At 37.7% G+C, this 21,804-nt stretch overlaps 1 protein-coding gene across 1 annotated transcript in view; it reads left to right on the top strand.

Moving 5' to 3' along the window:
• The window catches only part of DPP10 (dipeptidyl peptidase like 10), a 662,859-nt gene that overhangs the window by 532,635 nt on the left and 108,420 nt on the right, over nucleotides 1-21,804 (top strand). Inside the window, exons 8-9 of the mRNA XM_065880921.1 lie at nucleotides 7,762-7,882; nucleotides 17,855-18,009. Of these exons, the coding sequence (XP_065736993.1) occupies nucleotides 7,762-7,882; nucleotides 17,855-18,009 (276 nt within the window). The remainder of the gene's footprint in view (nucleotides 1-7,761; nucleotides 7,883-17,854; nucleotides 18,010-21,804) is intronic.

The following is a 21,804-nucleotide window of genomic DNA, read 5'->3' as shown; positions in this document are numbered from 1 at the left end:
CAGTCTTCTCTTACCCTAAATGAGGTTTAGGGAATGACACAGCCAAGAGATAGTCTGTTGTTACATTTCATTGATTGGAGTTGGTTTTCAATTATCTGTTTGCTTGCTTTTATCTGGTATCCATTTTTCTCCTAAAAAAAAAAAAATGGATAAAAGGGCTTTGGAATTGGGGAGTGACTTACATAATTATAAATTTAAGGCAAAAGGATATATTTCACTTCTTTGAGAATGCATAATGTTCTATAAAGGTTTTACAGAATAAGAACTCTTTGAAAGGGTTTCCTGGTATGAATAATTGCAAATGTCAAGGGATGAGAGTTCTCTGATAGTGATTCTATCTCTAGGATGTCAGGTACTAGTGCAAAGGTGCCATGAATGATTTGAGTGAGTTATTCTATCCCAGAGATGGTTCTGCAGAGAAATGAAAGCAGTACTCTATAACCCACAGACAGATTTATTCAAAGCTAAAATGTCAGAGGTAATCAAACTATTTGTGCTCATAGCTTTACTTTGCATTACATAAATGGGCTCTCAGAATTTATTACACACTGACAAAGAAACAAAATTTTTATAAAGTTGAATGATATACTGTGGCTTTCAGTAAAATACTGATCATCTTTAAGGTAGCATTTTCAATGAATTATGATTACTGATAAAATTCTGCATAATTTTTTCCTTTTTCTTTAAGTTAACAGAATGCAGCAAATATGCAGAGCTGATTCTTGTGAACAATCCCATTTTCACAGTGCCCAGAGTAGAAACAGAGCATCATTCATATACCAGAAGACCCCTGATTTGCTCTTTACTAGTGCTACCAAACCAAACTTGGGTCTGCTCACCCACCACACAGCAAAGCTAATCTACTGACACTGGGTTGTGGTGAAGGCAAGTACAGCATTTATTTGCAGGGTGCCAAGCAAGGAGAATGGGTAGTTCATGCTCAAAAGACCCAAACTCCCTGGTGGCTTTCAGGGAAGGGCTTTTAAAGACAACATTTGGAGTGAGGGTTGCAGCTTGTGGACTTTCTTCTGATTGGCTGGTGGTGAGGTAACAGGGTGATCTTTCAGGGACCTTAATCATCAACCTTCTGGTTCCAACCAGTCTTGGTTCTATGTGCTTGTGGTCAGCATACAGTTACCATCTTCCACCTGGGTGGGGATCTTAGTTTTTGCATAACAACTCAAAGATATGTGTCAGATTGTTATGTGTATTCCTTAAGAAGGAACTAGGACTCTGTTTTATCCCTAAACTATTGTTTCTTGACTGCTTTTCCTTTGTTTCTTCATTCCCTCACTTCCCTAATTATTAACTGCTTGAGTCTGTTCTTTGTAACTCAGGGAAGTCCTAGGAGACTAAAGCCCTTTTTCTACAAACAAGAAACTGGGGACACAGAAGGGCTTTTATACCCAGGAAGACCCCACAGTGTCCTGCTCAGTTTCACTAGCACTATTCCCCACCAAGGGTAATTATTGTCATAACTTGCAACACAGTTGTTGACTATTACAAATAGCACTGCTATGAGCATTCTCATATATGTTCCTTGATATATTGGGTTCCCATATATGTCCATATATTGGATGTATATCCATATACATTTTTGTTATGGATATATATCCATATACATTTCTTTGGATGGAGTTGCTGAGTTTTACAGTTATGCACATGTTCTGTTTTGGTAAAAACTGTTACATATATTTACAAAGTGATTGTACCAATTCACTCGCCCACCGGAAGAGATGAAAGTTCCAGTTGCTTTACATCCTTGGCAACATTATTATTGGCTCTCATTTTCACTTCAGCCATTCTAATTGTAAAGTCAAAATACTCTGATTTTTTTTGTCTGCTTATATTCTTTCGTGCTACCAAAAGAATCTGTTATATAAATCAAAATAAGGACCTTTTATTTATAAGTTTACACTTAGAGTCTTTAAAGAATAATTCCTCCAAGTGTTTCCTAGACTGAAATGTAGCATATTGCTTAAAAGGGAAAATTTTACTTCAAATCCAATGGAATCATATCCATTAATGGAATATGGCTTAAATATTTCAAACATTTTTATTTATTTAAAAAATACTTAAATGTCTTATGTATGTGATGGAGTTCAAGGTGGCTTATTGATAAAAAAGTATTATGTACATAATTATGTGCTTTAATACTGTCCATATGATAAAATTTTCTTATTTATTGAAAAATGATAACATCTGAATCTAATAATGATGCTAAATCACTGCAAAATCTTTTTTGTGTGATTTATTTCCAAAGTAATATTACATGAAATTCACTTTATTAATATATATTTAGTTTAATATAAATTATTTAAGAAATTGATAAGTTGGAATAATTAAAAATTAAAATCTGTTCCTGGTAAAGCAAAAGACAAAGATTCCACACAAATTTTGGAGCCACTATTGGATCAGGAAGTATGACGAAGTTGGAGTATGGTTAGTGGTCCAGGAGCCAAAAGAAGCAAGGATATGGTTATCTGAATGTTCGCATCTATTAGGGCAGGTTGAAAGATGAGAACGGCATAGATTTGAAGGGTATGAAACTATATATATATATATATATATATATATATATATATATATATATATACTGCTACTTAGTCACTATTGTTGAAGCTGGCATGCAAAAGCCACTGCCAAAGGTTAAATGTCTTCCAGTTCCTAACTAGCAGCTTTCTCATATTTGCAGAAAGTAACTAGAACCCATCAAGCAAAGAAGCTGAGAAGACTAGTTTGCAAGGGAATCTTAGAATTGTAGATTTCAGGTTTCTGATGACACAGTAATAGAAGACTATGGGGGGTGGGGGGCAGGTGTGGGGCTGAGTACCAAAAGACAACATTCAGGGCTTCCCTGGTGGCGCAGTGGTTGAGAGTCCGCCTGCCGATGCAGGGGACACGGGTTCGTGCCCCGGGTCCGCGAAGATCCCACATGCTGTGGAGCGGCTGGGTCCGCGAGCCATGGCCACTGAGCCTACGCGTCCGGAGCCTGTGCTCCGCAACGGAAGAGGCCACAACAGTGAGAGGCCTGTGTACCGCAAAAAAAAGAGACAACTTTCAATGTATATCTGTTGGTGAGATCCCTGCTAGTGTAAGTTTGTATTAGTATTGTCTGGTACACAAAAATGGATTCATGTTGAAATAATTTTCTTGTTTTGTGCCTTTTGTCACTTGACAGTATCTCAGTGAAACACCTCCAGGTCAACTCATGTAACACTAATTTATTCTCAAAGCCTGAGTGTTACTACCTGATGTGGATGAATCATAATCCATCCAGGCAAGCACTTTGATAGGTTTTTACTTTGACTCTTCATTTTGGCCATCATAAACACTGCAGAAATAAATATCACTCTTCATCATTCTGTACATATTGGTGGTTTTCTGTTTTTGTTTTTCTTACAAGACAAGGTCCCAGATTTGGGATTGCTGATGAGATGGAATATGTTTTGTTTTCAGTTGCCATATTGCTTTTCAATATGCTTATCACATTTTATATTTTCACAATCAACATAGGAAAGGACCCCTTTCACCACATCCCTGCCAGTAATATATGTTATCTGGGATAGTTTCTTAATTACAACTTTTTCCCAGAAAGCAAGCCACAGTAGAAGGCAACCCAAATACTATCCCAACTTGGCTGTGACTTTGTAGAGTCTCTTACACCATTACAACATATGGGGATTTTTGAATGATTTGTAGTTTTCTAATTTAAAATTATCATAAAAATCACTCAAATCAGTGGAGGTGGAATAGCTTTTCAGTAATATTTCAGCTAAAATAGATCTAACATTCAATTATATTTCTGTTCTATTCTGATGTTCTTTTTCAATTAAACTGGCTGAAAGTTCATAAGAGTCTGCTCTTATAAGTTTGTATTAGGCATTGTCTCTGGTTAAATCAGTCAGAGTAGGGTAATTTACATTGTAATTGCTCTCAAACCTATAATCCTAATGACTTTTAACCTCAAACGTTCATTTATTGCCATATGTCCATCACAAGTTGGCTGGGGCTGGGGAAGGAGTTTGTACCATACCTCTTCACCCAGCAATCCTGGCTGCTGGGGCATCCATCATCTTAAGCATTACTGGAGTAGCCTCAGGGGAAGAGGAGGCAGAAAGTTGAAAATTGGCTCTTGAAGCCTCCTGCACAGCAATGACCCATATTGTGTTTAATCATTGGTAATGAGTAATATCAATTAACACATTGATAGAATAATTTCCTGGGTCATTTACTACATATTTCTCAGTTTGTCACCGCATATAGTATCTCAGCTGTCTTCCTGTTGCCTTTCTTGTGACTTTACCAATTTTGAATTATTTTGTAAGTGTACTAAGACCATGGATTTTGAAAAACTGGTTAGTCAGCTTGCTCTATTAGCTGAAAAATTAAGTGGTCAAATAGCTATCCATTTCTATTTGCTATACTGTTTAGGTGGCTCATGGAAGGAATTGATTGATGGCGTCAAAAATATTATGACAGTTTAATCAGTAACATTAGGACAAATGGCATTAGTGTTTGTCGTATTTTCAGTGTGATTTAAATCTAGTCGTAGCCCTTGATCATTGCCATTTGGATCCAGCTGAATTTCATCAATGTGCCGAGATAGTACCTGGGAATATTTGCAGCTCCTATATTGCTAAAGTAGTGGTGAGAGTTTGTGACTATTATTTGAAGCTAATATAATTCAAGGAAAAACTTTGGTAATTTAAAAGGGTTTAAAAGGCTATAAATGTATATTTTCATAAAGGCAGCCACTAATTTTTTGTCCACAGAAAAAAGGTCTTGTGGATATCCCCTGATATTACAGATTTCAGCAAATGGCATTAAAATTCTGATTCCATATTGCTTGTTCTTTTATATTGAAACAGATGTCAGTTTCATGTGGAGTTTGAACATCATCCAATCTGTTCTTCAAATACAAATGTAATTACTGGTCAATGGTTTTGGTATCCAAAACCATTTATACATCTGCTGAAATCGTGGAGGTTTTATTAATTGTTTTGACTTAGAGTTTGTTCCCTTCAAAAAGCTGAGGATTTGGAACAATATTACATTGGGTTAAGTAACCCTTTTTAGTGTTTTTTAAATATTTATTATTTATTTATTTTTGGCTGTGTTGGGTCTTCGTTGCGGCATGGGGAATCTTCACTGAGGCACGCGGGATCTTTCGTTGCGGTGCGTGGGCTTCTCTCTAGTTGTGGTGTGCGGTTTTCCTCTTCTCTAGTCGTGGCGTGCAGGCTCCAGGGTGGGTGGGCTCTGTAGTTGCAGCACGCAGTCTCTCTAGTTGAGGCACTCAAGCTCAGTAGTTGTGGCGCGTGGGCTTAGTTGCTCTGTGGGATGTGGGATCTTAATTCCCTGACCAGGGATCGAACCACTGGACCATCAGGGAAGTCTCAAGTCACCCTTACTTTTGATAATAGTCCCGTGTGCTTATGTAGCATGAGTGTGGATGATCTGAATTTCTATTTACTTGCAAGTCCTAGTAGAAGTTTATGGTACAAAAAGAGGATTCCCTCCAAGTAAAGCCGATTTTGTGTGCCTATTTCATATACTGTTTGTGAAAGGCAAAAGGAGGTAGTATACAAAACACATAAAGTTTAAGTTTTAACTGGCTACCATAAAGCTAATATTATTTCTCAGTTATGAGGGGTTGTGAAAGTCATAAAAGAAAAACACTTCCATCCAGTTTTAAGATACCTGAGATATAGTTCTCAAACTTTTGCCTAAGTGGGACCTGCATACTTTCAATAATAAGTTTATTTCCTATATTCTTATCACTTGAAAACTTTCTAAATGAAGTGAAAGCAATGAATATCATTTGTTAATACCACCCCCTCTCCTCCTAATAGTACTACCCCTACTGCTATTACTATTCTACTAACTATTCCTAATATATAGTCGACATAATATAATCAACCCAATAGTCAATAGTTTGGGATAATTTACACATTGGCCGAAGCTGTAGAGGTTTTGTTTTGAATTAGATTCTGTAGCGCCTGCAAAAAGTGTAAGGTTTTTGAACCAGATTATCTTGCGTGAAGTTAGCCCTGCTCCTAGCAATAGCCACATGTGTTACATGTTCCACATTCATCATCTCATTTATTCTTCACATCAGATCTCTAAAGTAGGTGTGAGACATCCACATCTTATAAAAGAGAGGATTGAGCTGCAGAAAGGTTAAGCAAATTATCCAAGTTATTTGGATTTTAAATTTAGGCTGCCTGATTATAAACACATGTTTAAACACCTATTATATCTTTTTTACTCTCCACCCCCAACAATTCTTATTCTTATTGTCACCCTCAGCTGTAATATAAACAACAGGTAGTAGTGGAATGGTTAACTAGATACACTCACTGTTAAGTACTTGCCAAATCACCAGAATCAAAGTAGAATACCAATCAAATGTGCTGGATATTAAGATTGCCTTTGGGCTTCCCTGGTGGCGCAGTGGTTGGGAGTCCGCCTGCCGATGCAGGGGACACGGGTTCGTGCCCCGGTCCGGGAGGATCCCACGTGCCGCGGAGCGGCTGGGCCCGTGAGCCATGGCCGCTGGGCTTGTGCGTCCGGAGCCTGTGCTCCACAGCGGGAGAGGCCGCGGCAGTGAGAGGCCCACACACAGCAAAAAAAACAAAAAACAAAAAAAAAAAAAGATCGCCTTCATCATTGTGCACATCAAGGTTTAAAATCTAGGACCTCATGATTAATCAGACAATTATTTCAGAAGTTCTTGTGTTTGCTCTATCTGCTTTTGTGCAATGATCCTATAGCATGCTGGAACACATGGGCACTAGGCCATCTTTCACCTTCTTAGTAGAATGTCAATCTAAATAGCAATTTGGTTTTCATTGAACAATATTCTACTCCCCGCAACAAGTGGATGAAACATGGCTCTGTGACAGTTATATCACACAGACCAACAGTTTGAAATGTTTGGCATTAAAAATATTTTAAAGTGAATTATAAATGATTTTATCCTGAATTATCTCTATTAAAGATAGTTCGTTTTTTGTGGACAGACACTGTTTAATTTCTACTGCTGTTTCCTGTATTGGGACTATTGTTGTTGCTGCTGGTGATGTTGATATTATTTTGTAAGACTCTGTAATGTATTCATATTAAAACTCTTTCTTGAATCCTCAAGCACAAGATTATTATTACTGCTATGCTATTTAGGAAAGAATTACCAGGAAAGATTGAGGCATAGGGAGGTGTGTTCCACTTATCAATCTGAAGGAATTTTGCCAGTGTTTCCTTTCATTAGTGGATCTTTGAGTTGAGCTGGAGAGAATCAGAGACATTCTCTAAAGATTATTTTATTGATCACCAATGCATTTTTTGGTAAAAGACCCCAAATTGAGGTTTTTCGAGTTGTTTGCTGTTACTAAAATGGCATCTAGTGCAGTTGTCAGTCTCTTAAGCCTGCAGAATGTTATCTCAAACCCAAACCAATTTTGTGGTATGAGAAAAAGATTATTAAGTAGATGAAACATTGTTGTTGAATATATGGACTTAAAAGCTTCAATAGCTAGTACCATGTAATTTCTAAATGATAACTGGATATTATATGATAGAGAAAGAAACAGCCATTAATAATTGAAAGCAATAAAAAAATATACATTAAATAAAAACAAATTGAAAGCAGGCAAATAATAAAACACTTAGCTCTTTAGCTATTATTCTATAATATGAAAGTTTAAAAAAAGGCTTCCTAATATTTTTGGTTTTTTGGTTTGTTTTACATGTTTCCTGATCCAGATTTATATTTTTGAAAATAATATCTACTATCAACCTGATATAAAGAGTAGTTCATTGCGACTGACATCTTCTGGAAAAGAAGGAATTATTTTTAATGGAATTGCTGACTGGTTATATGAAGGTGAGTGAATAGATTTAGTTTCAAAAGAATACAAATGATATATTTTTATACAAAACCTATAAGAAAAATCTGTTCCATTATAACAATACTTATAGCACTATTTCTTCCTCTCATTTCCTCTCAAAATTGCCTTCATGCTTTCATATCTTTGCATCTGCTCATGTTTTGACTGGTTATGATTTACATCTACTTATATAATTCCATGTTTGAGATATATATATATATCACATATACACACATACACATTTTGTTCAGGCTAAATAGATCTTATTTTTGGTGATGCTTAACTAATGAAAATGAATAATCACCTTACATCACTCTGGAATTAGACGCTGAACTTTTCTGACTCTGGGAAAGAATAAACAAAATCCTTTACTATTCAAAAAGTGCATGAAAGCCACTTAATTATTAGTCATTTCCATTAAGAACATTCTGTCACATTTTAAAAGCCACTGTATAGGGACCAAAATATTCAATAAAACCTACCTAAAAAGTTATTTATAATAACTGTTGAATCAAGTTTTCCTAATAGCTGAGAATATAAGAAGGAATCAGGTGATGAAAACCTCTATCCAATTTTATCATGTACCAATTATCAGCGAGTTATAGTTACAGATTGCCTAGGAAAAACTCAAAGTGTGAGTTTAAAACCTACGTTTCAGACTCTAGAACTGATCTTGGCAAAATACATCAAAATTTAAACTAAGTTAGTCTATTAAATTAAAAATTATAAAGCAAGAATCTTCCAGAGAATAAATTGTACTCTTGAGCAGTACTGGCAAATGCAATCTTTCTAGCTCAGAGTTGCTACTTTTAATTATGTAAGAAAGTAAATCATTTAGTTTATTCATTCATTCATTTCATTCATTCATGCTCTCATTTGACAGATATTATTGAAGACCTACTATGTTCCAAGTACTTGTCTAAGTGCTGAGATACATCAGGAAACAAAACAAAGTTCTGCTCTCAGGACTTTACATTAAAAGGAAAATGTTGCTGGGTGGAACTATATTATTAAGGAAGAGACATTGTAGCCCTCAAGCTTTACACATATATGTGTACATGTGTATTTATATCTATAATATATTTCGTGTATAAGCTAGCATCAAATAGTAAAAGCCACAGTTTATTCTGAGGAGTAGGGGAACCTACTGTGGAAATATCAGTGATAATTATACTATGAAATTTTACAAAATGGAATGCACAAACAGATTAGTAGGATTCTTTGGTTGAGAGTGTCAAAAAACTGACTCTGGCTTTCTTACTTCAAAATGATGGATTATTAGAGGGGCCTGAGATGCCCCAATGAATTGAAAAAACAGGTGAGGAACAAACTTGAAACCTTGGTAGTTCTGAGAATCTAGGTAGTAAGAATTAACCACCTCTTACCTAGAGGAGCTAGGAAAGACACATCTTTTTTTTTGTTTGTTTGTTTTTTTTTTGTTTTGTTTTGTTTTGTTTTTTTTTTTTTTTTGCGTTACACGGGCCTCTCACTGCTGTGGCCTCTCCCGTTGCAGAGCACAGGCTCCGGACGCGCCGGCCCAGTGGCCGTGGCTCACGGGCCCAGCCGCTCCGCGGCATGTGGGATCTTCCCAGACCGGGGCACGAACCCGCGTCCCCTGCGTCGGCAGGCGGGCTCTCAACCACTGCGCCACCAGGGAAGCCCGACACATCTTTTATCTTCAAAATATTTTTGGTACTGTAGGAGACCCTGAAAGATGAAGAAACCATGCCCATGCAGGGTACTAAGTAATAAATCACAGTAAACACAGGATTCTATGAAAAAACAAAGGAGTCAGACTTAGCCCATTTTAGGGATTTGTAAATATTTTCTTAATGGAGAAACCCTCTGAGCTGAGCCTCAAAGAATAAGAAGTTTAACACAGAAGAAGAAACCAGGAAGGAAAAAATCCAAACAAGAGTTAAAAGCTTGAAGAAGCATAGATGGGTTAAATAGCATAGTGTGTGCCCAGGGAACTAAAATCAGCTTGGTATTATTGAGGCATAAAATTGGAGAAAAGGAAGGCAACAAGAACCAAGAGGCAGTAACCCTAAAAATTATCTGGGATTTCAATTATTTTTCCACTATTAAATGGAGAAACTAATACAGCTTTTCAGGAAAGGAAGTGTCAAGATTAGATCTTCCACATAAATAGATCATTTTGGCTAGAATGTAAAGCTGGAATTGAATAGTGAAAAGAACCAATGAGCAGCTCTAAGGCTTTTCCTATGTTCTATCTCTATAGAGATAATGAGCAAGAGGACTAGGGTTAAAGCAGGAAGAAGGAGGGAAGATTCTAAAGTTGATGAGGCAGTAAAATAGGTAGATCTTAGTGTTTAAATGGACGAGATGGATTGAAGAAGTCAAGAATGATTCTTTGGCTTCTGGTTTGGATCACTAGTAAATAGTGGTGGCAGACACAGTGAGTAGACATCAGAAGGAACAGTAGACTCAGGGAGGAGAGGAATAATTTAGTGGGAACACTGGTGCTTCACAGTGTGCTAGTATGCTACACTGGGTGACAAAATGTGATCCTTCACATTCAAGAAATTTTGAGTCAACTAGGACTAAACCCAATGTAGGATGTACTGACTTGACACTGGTCAAGATTTAGGCCTCTGTCCTTTAGGGAAGGCTTCATATAGCTTATGGAATTATATCTTTGAGGAAATTATAAGGAGGGAAATTAAAGACCACTATTTGGGAAATAAGGTTATCTTCTTAATTAGAGAATAAAAACCTGTATATTGGGGCTGAAACTGAACAGTGTGTTGAGGGATAAGCAGGACAAATGAGTAACAAAAACTTTTGTTTTGGGGATGACACTGTAAGTCTGACACTTTCCAAAAAGGGGGAAATGGAAAAATTATGGGTTTTGCCATTCAAATTAAATTCAATCCTTTGGGCTCATATGTTCTAGGTATACTAGGAAATTCCAGATATGCTATGTGAGTTAATTCATGACCTCAGCGTTCACAAGGGTAGAGCTGACACTTGAATGTGTGTCTTCAAAGTCAGTGCTTCGTCCTGGGCTACTCCACCTGTTACAGTGCAGGGCCTTTCACTCTTCCCTAAGGGATGACATGCATTATGGACCTAAGGTGTTAGATTTCCCTGGTCTCTTTCATCAGCCAGAGACTCTGAACCCTACTGTCCATGGACTTACCTCAATTCTTGCTTCACTTCCAAGAGAAGGGACCTTACGAAGGGAGTAAGTGTTAAGGTTTGGCAGAGGGATTTAGGCAATTCATACATCATTGATTTTCCCTCAGCATTTTGCTTGGCATCCCCAACCTATGGTTCAAAAGTCCCACACGGGCCTTAATCACTTACTATCACTTTGCTTGTCCAATGTGTCAACACCTCCCAGAATCCAGACCTTCTCTTTTCCTTCAGTATACTCATGAAAAGGCAGTACTACCTATTAGAAATGCGTATGATCTTCAGCAGTATATATGTGATACTCTAGTGTAGAGATTTCCTTTTCATTACTTTGCAGAAATATGAATTAGCATGTGTGGGAAACCCAAGAAGGAACATGTAACATTTCCACTTACTTTTTCTAAATGGAAATTTACCTTCCATAATTATCGTAGGAAAAGATTAGAAGAGTCACATAAAAGATAATAAAATGTTTTTATGGCAAATATTAAGTGCATTAGGGCCAGGCCATTCTGTGAGTGTGCCTATTGCTCCCAACCACAGTCACTAATGTGGAGTCTTTAAAAGTCTTTTAAAAGTGTAATTGTTTCTATTTCTAGTATTACTCAATTCCTAAGGAAAGTAAAAGCAAATAAAATATAACGTGGGGCTTCCCTGGTGGCGCAGTGGTTGGGAGTCCGCCTGCCGATGCAGGGGACGGGAGTTCGTGCCCCGGTCCGGGAGGATCCCACGTGCCGCGGAGCGGCTGGGCCCGTGAGCCATGGTCGCTGGGCCTGCACGTCCGGAGCCTGTACTCCGCAACGGGAGAGGCCACAACAGTAAGAGGCCCGCGTACCAAAAAAATATATATATGTATAATGTGTTTTAAAGAGTTGGTGAAGTTCATGGGGAATTCCCTGGTGCCCCAATGGTTAGGACTCCATGCTGTCACTGCCAAGGGCCTGGGTTCAATCCCTGGTCTGGGAACTAAGATCCCACAAGTCACGCAGAGCGCCCCCCCCCCAAAAAAAAAGAGTTGGTGAAGTTCAGAAGAAAAATAAAACATTGTGCTCAAAATGAAACATTTTAAATATAATTTACACAAAGCACCTCAAATCTTATCCACATAAATTGGCATATTTAACGTGGTAACTTAACTAAACAAAATATCAGATCAATATTTTGTTTAAAAAAGGTAAAGTTCACAGCTGCCAAGTTTACAACTTTGAAAATCTCCATGGAGTATTGAATCTATTAAATAAAAACAAAAAATGACTGTCACTTTCAATTATTTGAATAATGGAACTGACATGCCTAAAAGATTTATAAATATATTTTAGAATCTCGTATTTTAAAGGAATCCTTCTTTGAAATTCAATCTAAGTTATTGAGCACATATTTTTGTCAGACATCATCTGAGAGCAATACAATGAGGAATATGGGTTTCTATGTTTTGGGTATTTCCAACTTAATGGAGAGAAAAACTATAACCAGCTATTATATAATGAACCATTTGAAGCATGATAAATAGAAATATAAATAGAACTACATGTCATCGTATTAAATATATGTATAAATAGAATTAATTCTGATGCGTTGCGGGAATATAGGGTGGTTTATAGAAGAAATGGTTTTTGCATTGAGCTTTAAGAATGACAAGAATAAAGAGGTGAGAGAAGAAAATTACAAGATAAACAATATGCTTATCAACAAATTGGGATTGTTGTTTTTTTGTTATTTGGTGAGAGTAAGGCAAAATGCCTGTATTCACTTTTTTTTGTGCCTTCTCATAGACACAGGAAGTCACATTCGTCCATTCATTGATTCAACAAATATTTACTGAGTACTTACTAAATCCCAGTAAAACTGAACTGTGACATATAAAAGAAAAAAAGATTAGAGATGCAGCCATGGAAGCCAGAGGAAGATAGGATGATAAACAGCAATGCTAAGTCTCAGGAGGTCAAACAAGCTAAGGATTCCAAAGTTACTGTTTGATTTGCTACCAGAACTTGACAAGAACAAAATCAGTCAAGTGGTGGTGCCAGAAGCAAGCCTGCAGTGGATGGAGCTGTAAATGGGAAGTGAGAAGGTTATGAACACAGACAATTCTTTCAAGAAAGTTGACAGTAAGATACAGGCAATAAGGGGAAAAAAAATCAACCAAAACCCAGGGCTGACAGTAGATCCTCAGGAAATGCTATCTAAGTTGATAAACTACAAATGGATAAAATCAGTTTAGTTTTCGGAATTGCTTGTTAATCTGAACACAATGGTCGTATATGAGTTAATTTTCTGTGAGTGCGTTGTGTTGAGGCTATATTTTTAAGTGTCTGTGATATAAAACCACATGTGTTGAGAACTCCATCTGCTCTGCAGTGAGATTTTCTAAATCAGTGTAACAAAGACATTGAAGTGCCACGCCTACATTGAAATGGAATGGAATGCAATGTGTAAAAATACATTGTTTGTAAATAATATAATTACAGGAAGTTTCAATCCATGAGTAAAAGTCCCTATTAGTTGCAATTAAAGAATGTGTGCCTTGGTCAAGAGGACTTTTAAGCAAATGCATATTAAAGATTCTTTTATTTATCTACTTTCTATTCGAGTAGCTTTTTTTATATACCTGAAGGAAGTCACATAACTCTTTGTATATACTACTTTGCTATTTTATCGTTTTTGTGAGGAACAACTTTAGGCATAAATCACTCTAAAATAAATAAAAGTAGATGATGTCCAGTTTCTACTGAATGGTGCCCTCAAATTGGGGCCATTCTTATTCTTGGGAAGTACTTGTGTACGCATACTTCAGCACCCAGGATAGAACCTGCTTCTTAGAAACCCTGAGTGTTGATTTTGGGCAACACAATCTGATTTCTCTGTACCTACAGGTCTTACAAGACTTAGAGTTTACGTGCACTCAATTGGCAGCATGTTTTTTCTTCAGTGTTACGTGGCTCACTCATGTCTCCTCACCTGAATTTTAAGTTACTTGAATAAATCAGGGTCAGGATCACTACTGGGAAAAAAATGGCGCATTCAGAATAGTATTCAGCTTTATTTATGAAGAGGCCACTTGTAAAAGACAAGGAATATTCAACCTGTGGCTAGTAATGGTTTAGCCGTTAATACCTGAAGAGGGAAGGGGGGCAGCTGTTACTAGGGCCTAGAAGGAGGGAGCCCTGGAGTTTTCACAGTATTAGAAGCAGTGAGTTTTGGTTGAAGAAGACAGCCAAGCCCACATGATTTCCATGGGTGGAAACCAACAAAATAAATACCATGCACTAACTTTTTTCTCTTTATTTGATTTGCCTGGCTTCATATTGGCAACACTTTGAGTTTTTAAACTCAGACACCATGGGAATGTTCTTATTATTCAAATGAAAAGTTTGTGGCCCCCGAAGAGGAGCACACAAAGTCTCATCTGCTCCATTTCACTGTGGGGTGATATTAGTCCAGTTACATACCTGTCTGTGTTTTTCATATAAGGTTTGGGGGGAAATGGCCCCATTAAGAAAAGAAATAACTTATCGTATGGCCTTAATTGGTAATCATAGCTCCTTTCCTGAGCTGTTCATTCCTTTTTCCATTTACCTTCAGTCAGCATTTTGACTAGATAGGTCATTTACCTGGTGCATCAAACCAAACCTTTATTCCTGCCAAATCTTATTCCTTTGCTTCCTCTTCTTAATAACTAGGTTGCTACCATTTTAGTTTTCCATTGAAATGGAAATTGGCACGTAGAAATGTGGAACTGGAAAATGAGATGGAATTAGACAAAAGGGTATTTGTGAATCTGCTAAATTCAAATATCTTCTTCCTTTTCCTTCCTTATTTAGTAAAGGCACATTTTCTTCTTGGCAGATGATGTTAATCATTGACCCCGCACAGTGACTGTGTTTTCTGTCAGTTTATTTTTCCAGTCACACTGAGCCCAAAATGGTCAGGGAAAAATTTCAGCTTCTAATTCAGAGGAACAGAATTGTGACTATTTTCCTTGTTTGGAGGCAATCCTCCCTTAGGTATTAGGACTTCTACACCCACCAAGCCCATTGTCATGAGGATAAGAAACAGAATGTTGTGTCCAGTGGATTATTGATGTGATAGTGAGAGAGAACACTACACTTCCACCCCTTAGCTCCTAGATCTGTGCTTCCTGGTTATGCAGGAGGACACAGAACCTCCTCTGCTATGCATGTGCTCTGGTGGACATTAAGCAGGACACTAGTTTCTGGAGGATAACATCCCAACTTCAAGGATGTTGTCAAAAAAAATAGTGCCTAAATCGAGGTAGAGCAGACTATTTTTGTCACTCATTCTGTGATTTTACTTTTCCATATCCCTGATCAGGTGACCATTTATTAGTTACTGTGCATGAGTCTGGATGGACCTATGCTTCAGGCCAAGTCTCCTTCCGCAAGAAGTAGAAAGCTAAATATCTTGTTTAAAAGTCTTCCAACTGGGAGGATTTATGTCTATCACAGTCTTTTCAGGCCACTCCTGGGTAAGATTATAGTGCAGAGCCTGTCCAGTTCCAGTGTGTTCAAGTACATCACGCAAACCTGCCCGTAAACCAGGCCTACATTTACTCCTCCTCTGCCAGCTTATGTCAGGATGTCAGAGGCATAGCCATCCTGAGGCATAGACGTGAAATGGAGGAGAAAGGATAAAGCAGAGGATGCAGTAGGATGGGCAGTTCACTTATACGTTCTAGTCCAGTTCCTTATAAACCACTTCTATCTTATAGTGGAATATAGCTGTATGTGTTTAGTTTTATGGTCAGTGAATCAGATAAGATGGACTGTCTGGGTTGCATAGTCACTTGGTATCCCATGGTCAGGCTAATTATTTCTACCATAGCTCAGTAGAGGGCTGCTTTTGAATCGGGGAATATTTACCGGCACAGGAGAAAATGGCCTTTCCCTAAAGCTTGTGATGCCTGCGCTCTGATTGTCGTACGGTGATTGCCAGAAGCTTCACACAACATCTCTGTTTGGGAAGGACACTTGGATTACCATCGTATCTGCTGGGTCACAGGGTGAAGATGGTAGGAAAGATTGGACCATGGCCTCGGTCTGCTGCCCAGCCCTCTCCTGCTCAGGTTCTTCTCAGAACTGGCAGTTTTAGAGGTTACCTGGGAATAAAACAGGTCAGCACATGTGAATGTAGTTTACGGTGTTCTTCAAAATCCAGAGTACAGGCCCTCTTTACTTTTAAATAAATATAATCCCAACAAATTTCCTCACTTTTTAATAGATATCCCAGTGTATCCCAGGCTACTGCATCTCTAACCTTTTCCCTAGGGATGCAGCCTCTTAAAATTTACAGGAATTACTCTTTCACTCTGCCTTTATGCAGAGAAGGCAGTAAGTGTGCATCTACCCAAGCATCCTTAGCCTATTTGTCAGGCTCCCAATACTTCGCTACCAATATTGCTGTCTTAGCTTTAAAACACAAGGGAAGTTGAGACCCTAATTTGCGTTGCACCTCTGCAACACCTTCTATGTTCTCTCGGACCTCAGCCGCATCTGCTCTTCAACTACAGAAGAGAGGGACTCCAGAGTTGCCATGGTGACCTTTTGTGCTTTCCTAATTTAGTTGTCATGATTTCAATTTCTGTTTATTCCTATGTAATCCCTCTGAGGTGTCATAAGGACTTCACTTATAATCTTTATCCTTGTCATTTTTGTAGCAACTGAGTGTCACAATCACTTGTCCTCCAAACGCTTTTCCTCTCTAGCTGCATTTTATTCTACGTCATCACCAGTGACAATTGATTACTCATGATTCCATCCCTTGCTATGGATTATCTATGCTCCCAATTCCCCCCAAAAAAGTTATTATTACATCAAAGATCTCCAACCTAATCCCAAAATCTAATTTTGAAGGTGTCTTTTCTGAGTCTACTGCTGGTATTATGTTAGGGTCTTAAAAGGAAAAGAGTTAGCATATTCAATAATTTGAAAACTATTTATTTACAAAAAGATAATTTACAGAGGTGAAGGGATAGGGGATCCATAAATGACAGAACTATAATCTAGACTAGTAGCAGCCAGGCGATGTGCACCCCTATGATGATAGAAGTGAGCCATTATCAGATACAAAAGGAGAAAATTGTGTAGATGAGGCTGCATTGATAGGAGTAGTGAGATCATTTAAAGCACTCAGCAAGCCTCAGGTGACCTTTCAGGACAGAGCCAAGGGAATACATACTCTGACTTTACTCTCCTTCTTCTAATCTCTTGCCACGGTACCATAGTGGCCATGCTCTAGAGAGCATGGGAGCCCTTTTGATATAGTTCATACAGGTTAATTTCCTGGGCCAGAAATCAGGTGTAGAAAAGTGGGTAGTGGATCGGGGGTCACGTGAAAGATATCCAGTATATTTTTTAAATTTTTATTTCCTTAGAGCTTAGAATAGTTTAACGCATCTAGTAGGTATTCCACTTGTTTGATGATGAGAGGTTGGAAATATGACTGAATGCAGATATGAATGAATGGCGACACGAATATGGTTTTATGCCATGTTTCAGTCTTCAATTACTGTTCTCATTCTTTTTACTCTGATAGCGCTTTCGTCTCCTCTGTTCACATTGTTGACAATCCATGAAATCCTGACTACACCGCTTTATTCTTTCCTTTCTTTACATCTTCTTTTCTTGGGATTAAAAGGGTAGCTCAGAAATACAGAATTCTTCATGAAGTTGATAAAATCCACCACACTGTATAGAAAATATTTATGTACAATGAAGATTTCAAGGACAGATGTTTGTGGGTCACTGAACCCACATCTACAGTTGTTTTCAAATAACACTCGTTTATTCTAGAGGAACTTCTGCATTCTCACATCGCCCACTGGTGGTCACCCGATGGAGAAAGGCTTGCCTTCCTGATGATAAATGATTCCTTGGTGCCTAACATGGTTATCCCCCGGTTTACTGGAGCTTTGTATCCCAAAGGAAAGAAGTATCCATATCCTAAGGTAAGTAAAGTGGAAGCGCTGTTTGTCCCCCCACTCTGTGTGCCAGTGACTTGATTGATAGTATTCTCGGTTCATGAACAAGTTGTCTTTGGAGAATAAAATAAGCCCCCTTACCAGTCGACAGAGTCATCATTTTGAGAGCTTGCAGTGGTCTGTGCGCAGTGCTTGTGTATGAACAGCTAAAGATGATTCAAGGGTGCAGGAACTTTTGCTGTATTTCTTTCACTTTGATGCTCTCATTCTTTATCCCTCACCTTCCTAGTTGAAAAGAGGGTGAGAAAACATAAGAAGCAGCATTGATCCCAGGGCAAAAGTTTCTCCAAGGTATATTCTGTGAGTTGTTAATAGCTATTGTCACACTTTTTGTAAAGTGTGACACTTTTTGTAAAGTGTCACAGTCAAATAAGTTGGGAATTCTCAGTTTAAAAAAAAAAAATCTAGCTTTTTTTCAGATGATTTCTTAGAGCACTTAATATACTGCTTGCTAATGTGTATTATAAATCTCCTAAAAAAGTAGACTGAGCATAAAGAATCCCTAGTAAGGAATAGACTAAGCATAAATAATCTCAATAAAAAATAGACTAGGGCTTCCCTGGTGGCGCAGTGGTTGAGTCCGCCTGCCGATGCAGGGGACACGGGTTCGTGCCCCGGTCCGGGAAGATCCCACATGCCGCCGAGCGGCTGGGCCCATGAGCCGTGGCCGCTGAGCCTGCGCGTCCGGAACCTGTGTTCCACAAAGGGAGAGGCCGCGGCGGTGAGAGGCCCGCGTACCGCAAAAAAAAAAAAATAAATAAATAAATAAAAAATAAAAGACTAAACATAAAGAATCACCAATAAAGAAAAGACTAACCATAGAGAATTTATTAGTATTAATATTAGCACCAGTATTATTTTGGCAGAGCATACTCTGGAACATACTTTATCAAATGCTGGGGTAGAACCATAGCCAGGCATAGCTGGAATAGATGGAATTGTTTTATTGAGTGAAGCGAATATGGAAACCCTGCCCAGATAGCAAAACTATTTTTAAGTGTTGGGTGAGGCCTCTGAAAGCAGGCTGTGGAACCATCTGGAGTGTATTGGTTTTTCTCTTATATGTCATCGTTAATTATTTAAGGTTTCTTGCTTTAAAGTTTATTTTCCCCATGTTTACAAAACAAAAAAAAGTGAGCCCCCCCGCAAGCATTAATCATGTAAGGATGTCTTATAGAAAACTTTTAAAATTCAAGTTTATACATTTTAGCTCTTAATGAGGTAAGAGAAGGCTGCTGATTTCATTTAGAAGTCTTTATTAAGCCATTTCTTTAGTGAGTTGTACCTTGTGTTTCCAAAGTACAATAGGTTTTATACCTTTAAGTTTGTGTAGTACCTTAACTGGGCAGAGTACTGGAAAAATTATCCATCACGTGTATTTTTCTACTCCTGCAATGAAGGCATGGTCGGGGGGGATGACTTTCCTTATTTTCCTATCATCTACAAGACTCAAGTTATCCAAGGTGGGGACAGGAGGAAGGAAAGTAGTGAATATGGAGAGTCAGGGCTGCGAAGCCTGTTTCCTCAGAGAGATTCTGTGCTATCTTTCTCCCCATCCTATCTTCCTTTCAATAGGTTGTAGTAACAGAGTGACTGATTGACAGCTACGGAAGACAGCAGGTTTGAGAGGAATAAGATTCCACGATTTTGAAATATTATTTTTAGGGTCTTCTCTGGACATAGGTCTGAAAGCACGTATACTCAGTGCTCTTCAGGAAAAAATGGCAATTTGACCTAACAACAGAATAATTATATTTCCCGAGACATTTGTATGGTACTCCAAGAAAAGTACTTATGTCTTCTCCAATTGTAGATTTAGCCATGTTTTATGTATGACAGTTTGTGCGGGTACAACATACCTGTACCAGTTTTTTTTTCCAGAGAAAAAATTAAAAGATTTTTGAAATATATTCTCACCCCATTTGATTTACTTATAATAATGAAAGTTCACCTGACAATGTAAATACAAAATGAAGAATGGGTCCATACTGTGAAAAGCACATGTCAATGGGCAAGACAGGCACTCAGAGCTGTTCAGTGTGTGCCTTGCACAAAGGGAATAAAATCAACCCCAGGGAAGGGACCACTTTCTGTAATTCATTTTCCAAGAGGAGTGGGGATTTTAGGATTCACACAGAAGAGCCATATGTAATAGCTGCATCTTCGAGTTGCCTTCTCAGTTACAGACTCTTGGTGCTTGAACTTGGACACTCCTAGGCCTTATAATTTTATCAAGACTGAGGCAAGCAAATGGACATACAGAAACATCTGAGAAAATCTAAATAAGTCATCAGTAAGTCAGAAGATACGGGGTTGACAAACCTAGACAATTTGTTTTTATTTAATAAGTTATTATTTAATTAATTAATATTTCTTAATAGTAAAGCTAGGCATAAAATAATAATAATGTTTGTTTACTAAATGGGTAAATCATGTGTGCTAATAATATGCTATATATTTTCAGGGAGACTTTTCACGTTTTTTCTTCATTCGGCCGTCTTCACAAGTGCCTCTGTTTTACAACTGGGCCAACTAAGCTTCTAAAAGGCTAAGTCCTTTTATAAAAGTCATAGTTATTTAGAGAACAGAGAAATAACTCAAGTTTATTGATTCTGTCTCTCTCTCTCTTTCTGTCTAAAACTACCAGAGGTTAACTTGTATCTCAGAAGATGTAGCTGGAATCAAAATATCTCCTTGTCAGGTTAGCGAATAGATGTGGAGCTCTCTTTGCTCCATTAACTGCAAGTGACTCAGCTCTGTATGAGTAAAATTCTTAGCCTGTATGTTTAATAAATGATGTATCTAATGCATGATGTATGTAATACATAATGAAGGTCCTGAGTGTGTATTAATGACTACCATTGAGGAGTATTAAAAATAAAGAAAAATATTATAGTGGCCAAAGAGAAAGAATCCCAAGTCCTCACGTGGCTGTCAGTAGAAATATCTGCCCAGGTGCTTAAGACAATAGGACTCAAAGAAACTAGGTCTGGGTTTTCATCCTTGTTCTCAGAATAAATTTCAGAATAATTTTTGGTCTGTTACTTGAATTTTCAGTCTCATTATTTTCTACTCTGGTTTAAAAAAAATGTTTGTTAGTTTTTCCACTAACAAATGTGTTATTTTGATTTGTTCTTACTTATGCAATAAACTTCCCAAAAGTGGTGCTTTAGACATCGAAGTAATGCATAGAGTTCACACTAAATTGTGCTTCAAATTAAACTAGATTAAAACGAGTGCGGCAAATACCCAGTGTGGTCAGGTTTACTAATGAAATACTTACACTAAACAAATATATTTGTATTTTGCTTAATTCAGCATAATTCAGAATTTATAAATACCCTATCGTTAGCAATTCAGCACAAAAAAGATGCACAGTTCTATCTCAGCAACTCAGATTAATCTTCTTAATTAAAACATTATCTCGTTTAATGACAGTTTGGTTGCCAGTAAAATAAGGTTAAGTATTATTGAGGCTTGTGTTTCAGAATCATAGAGGAAGGATTCTATGGGATTGCAGTCTTTGTAGCAAATTAGACTGTTAAAAAGCAAATAGATGAACTCCTCTAATTTGCAAACTATTGAAACAATTCAAATATTAAAGGGTACAAATGAACTTGCAATGTGCACTTAATTTCAAAACTCCAAGGAAAGAAATCAAATTGAGATTATAGAATGCTAGACAGCTGAATTTTGGAAACAGCTTAATGTTTGGTTTTTGTCTAAAACTGACCATAGGTGTACACAACTTTTTTTTTAGAT

Source organism: Phocoena phocoena, chromosome 7 (genome assembly GCF_963924675.1).
Source record: "Phocoena phocoena chromosome 7, mPhoPho1.1, whole genome shotgun sequence".
In the NCBI taxonomy this organism is placed as follows: Eukaryota; Metazoa; Chordata; class Mammalia; order Artiodactyla; family Phocoenidae; genus Phocoena; species Phocoena phocoena.
The sequence above is the reverse complement of the archived record's forward strand: the minus strand, read 5'-3'. Positions and strand labels throughout refer to the sequence as shown.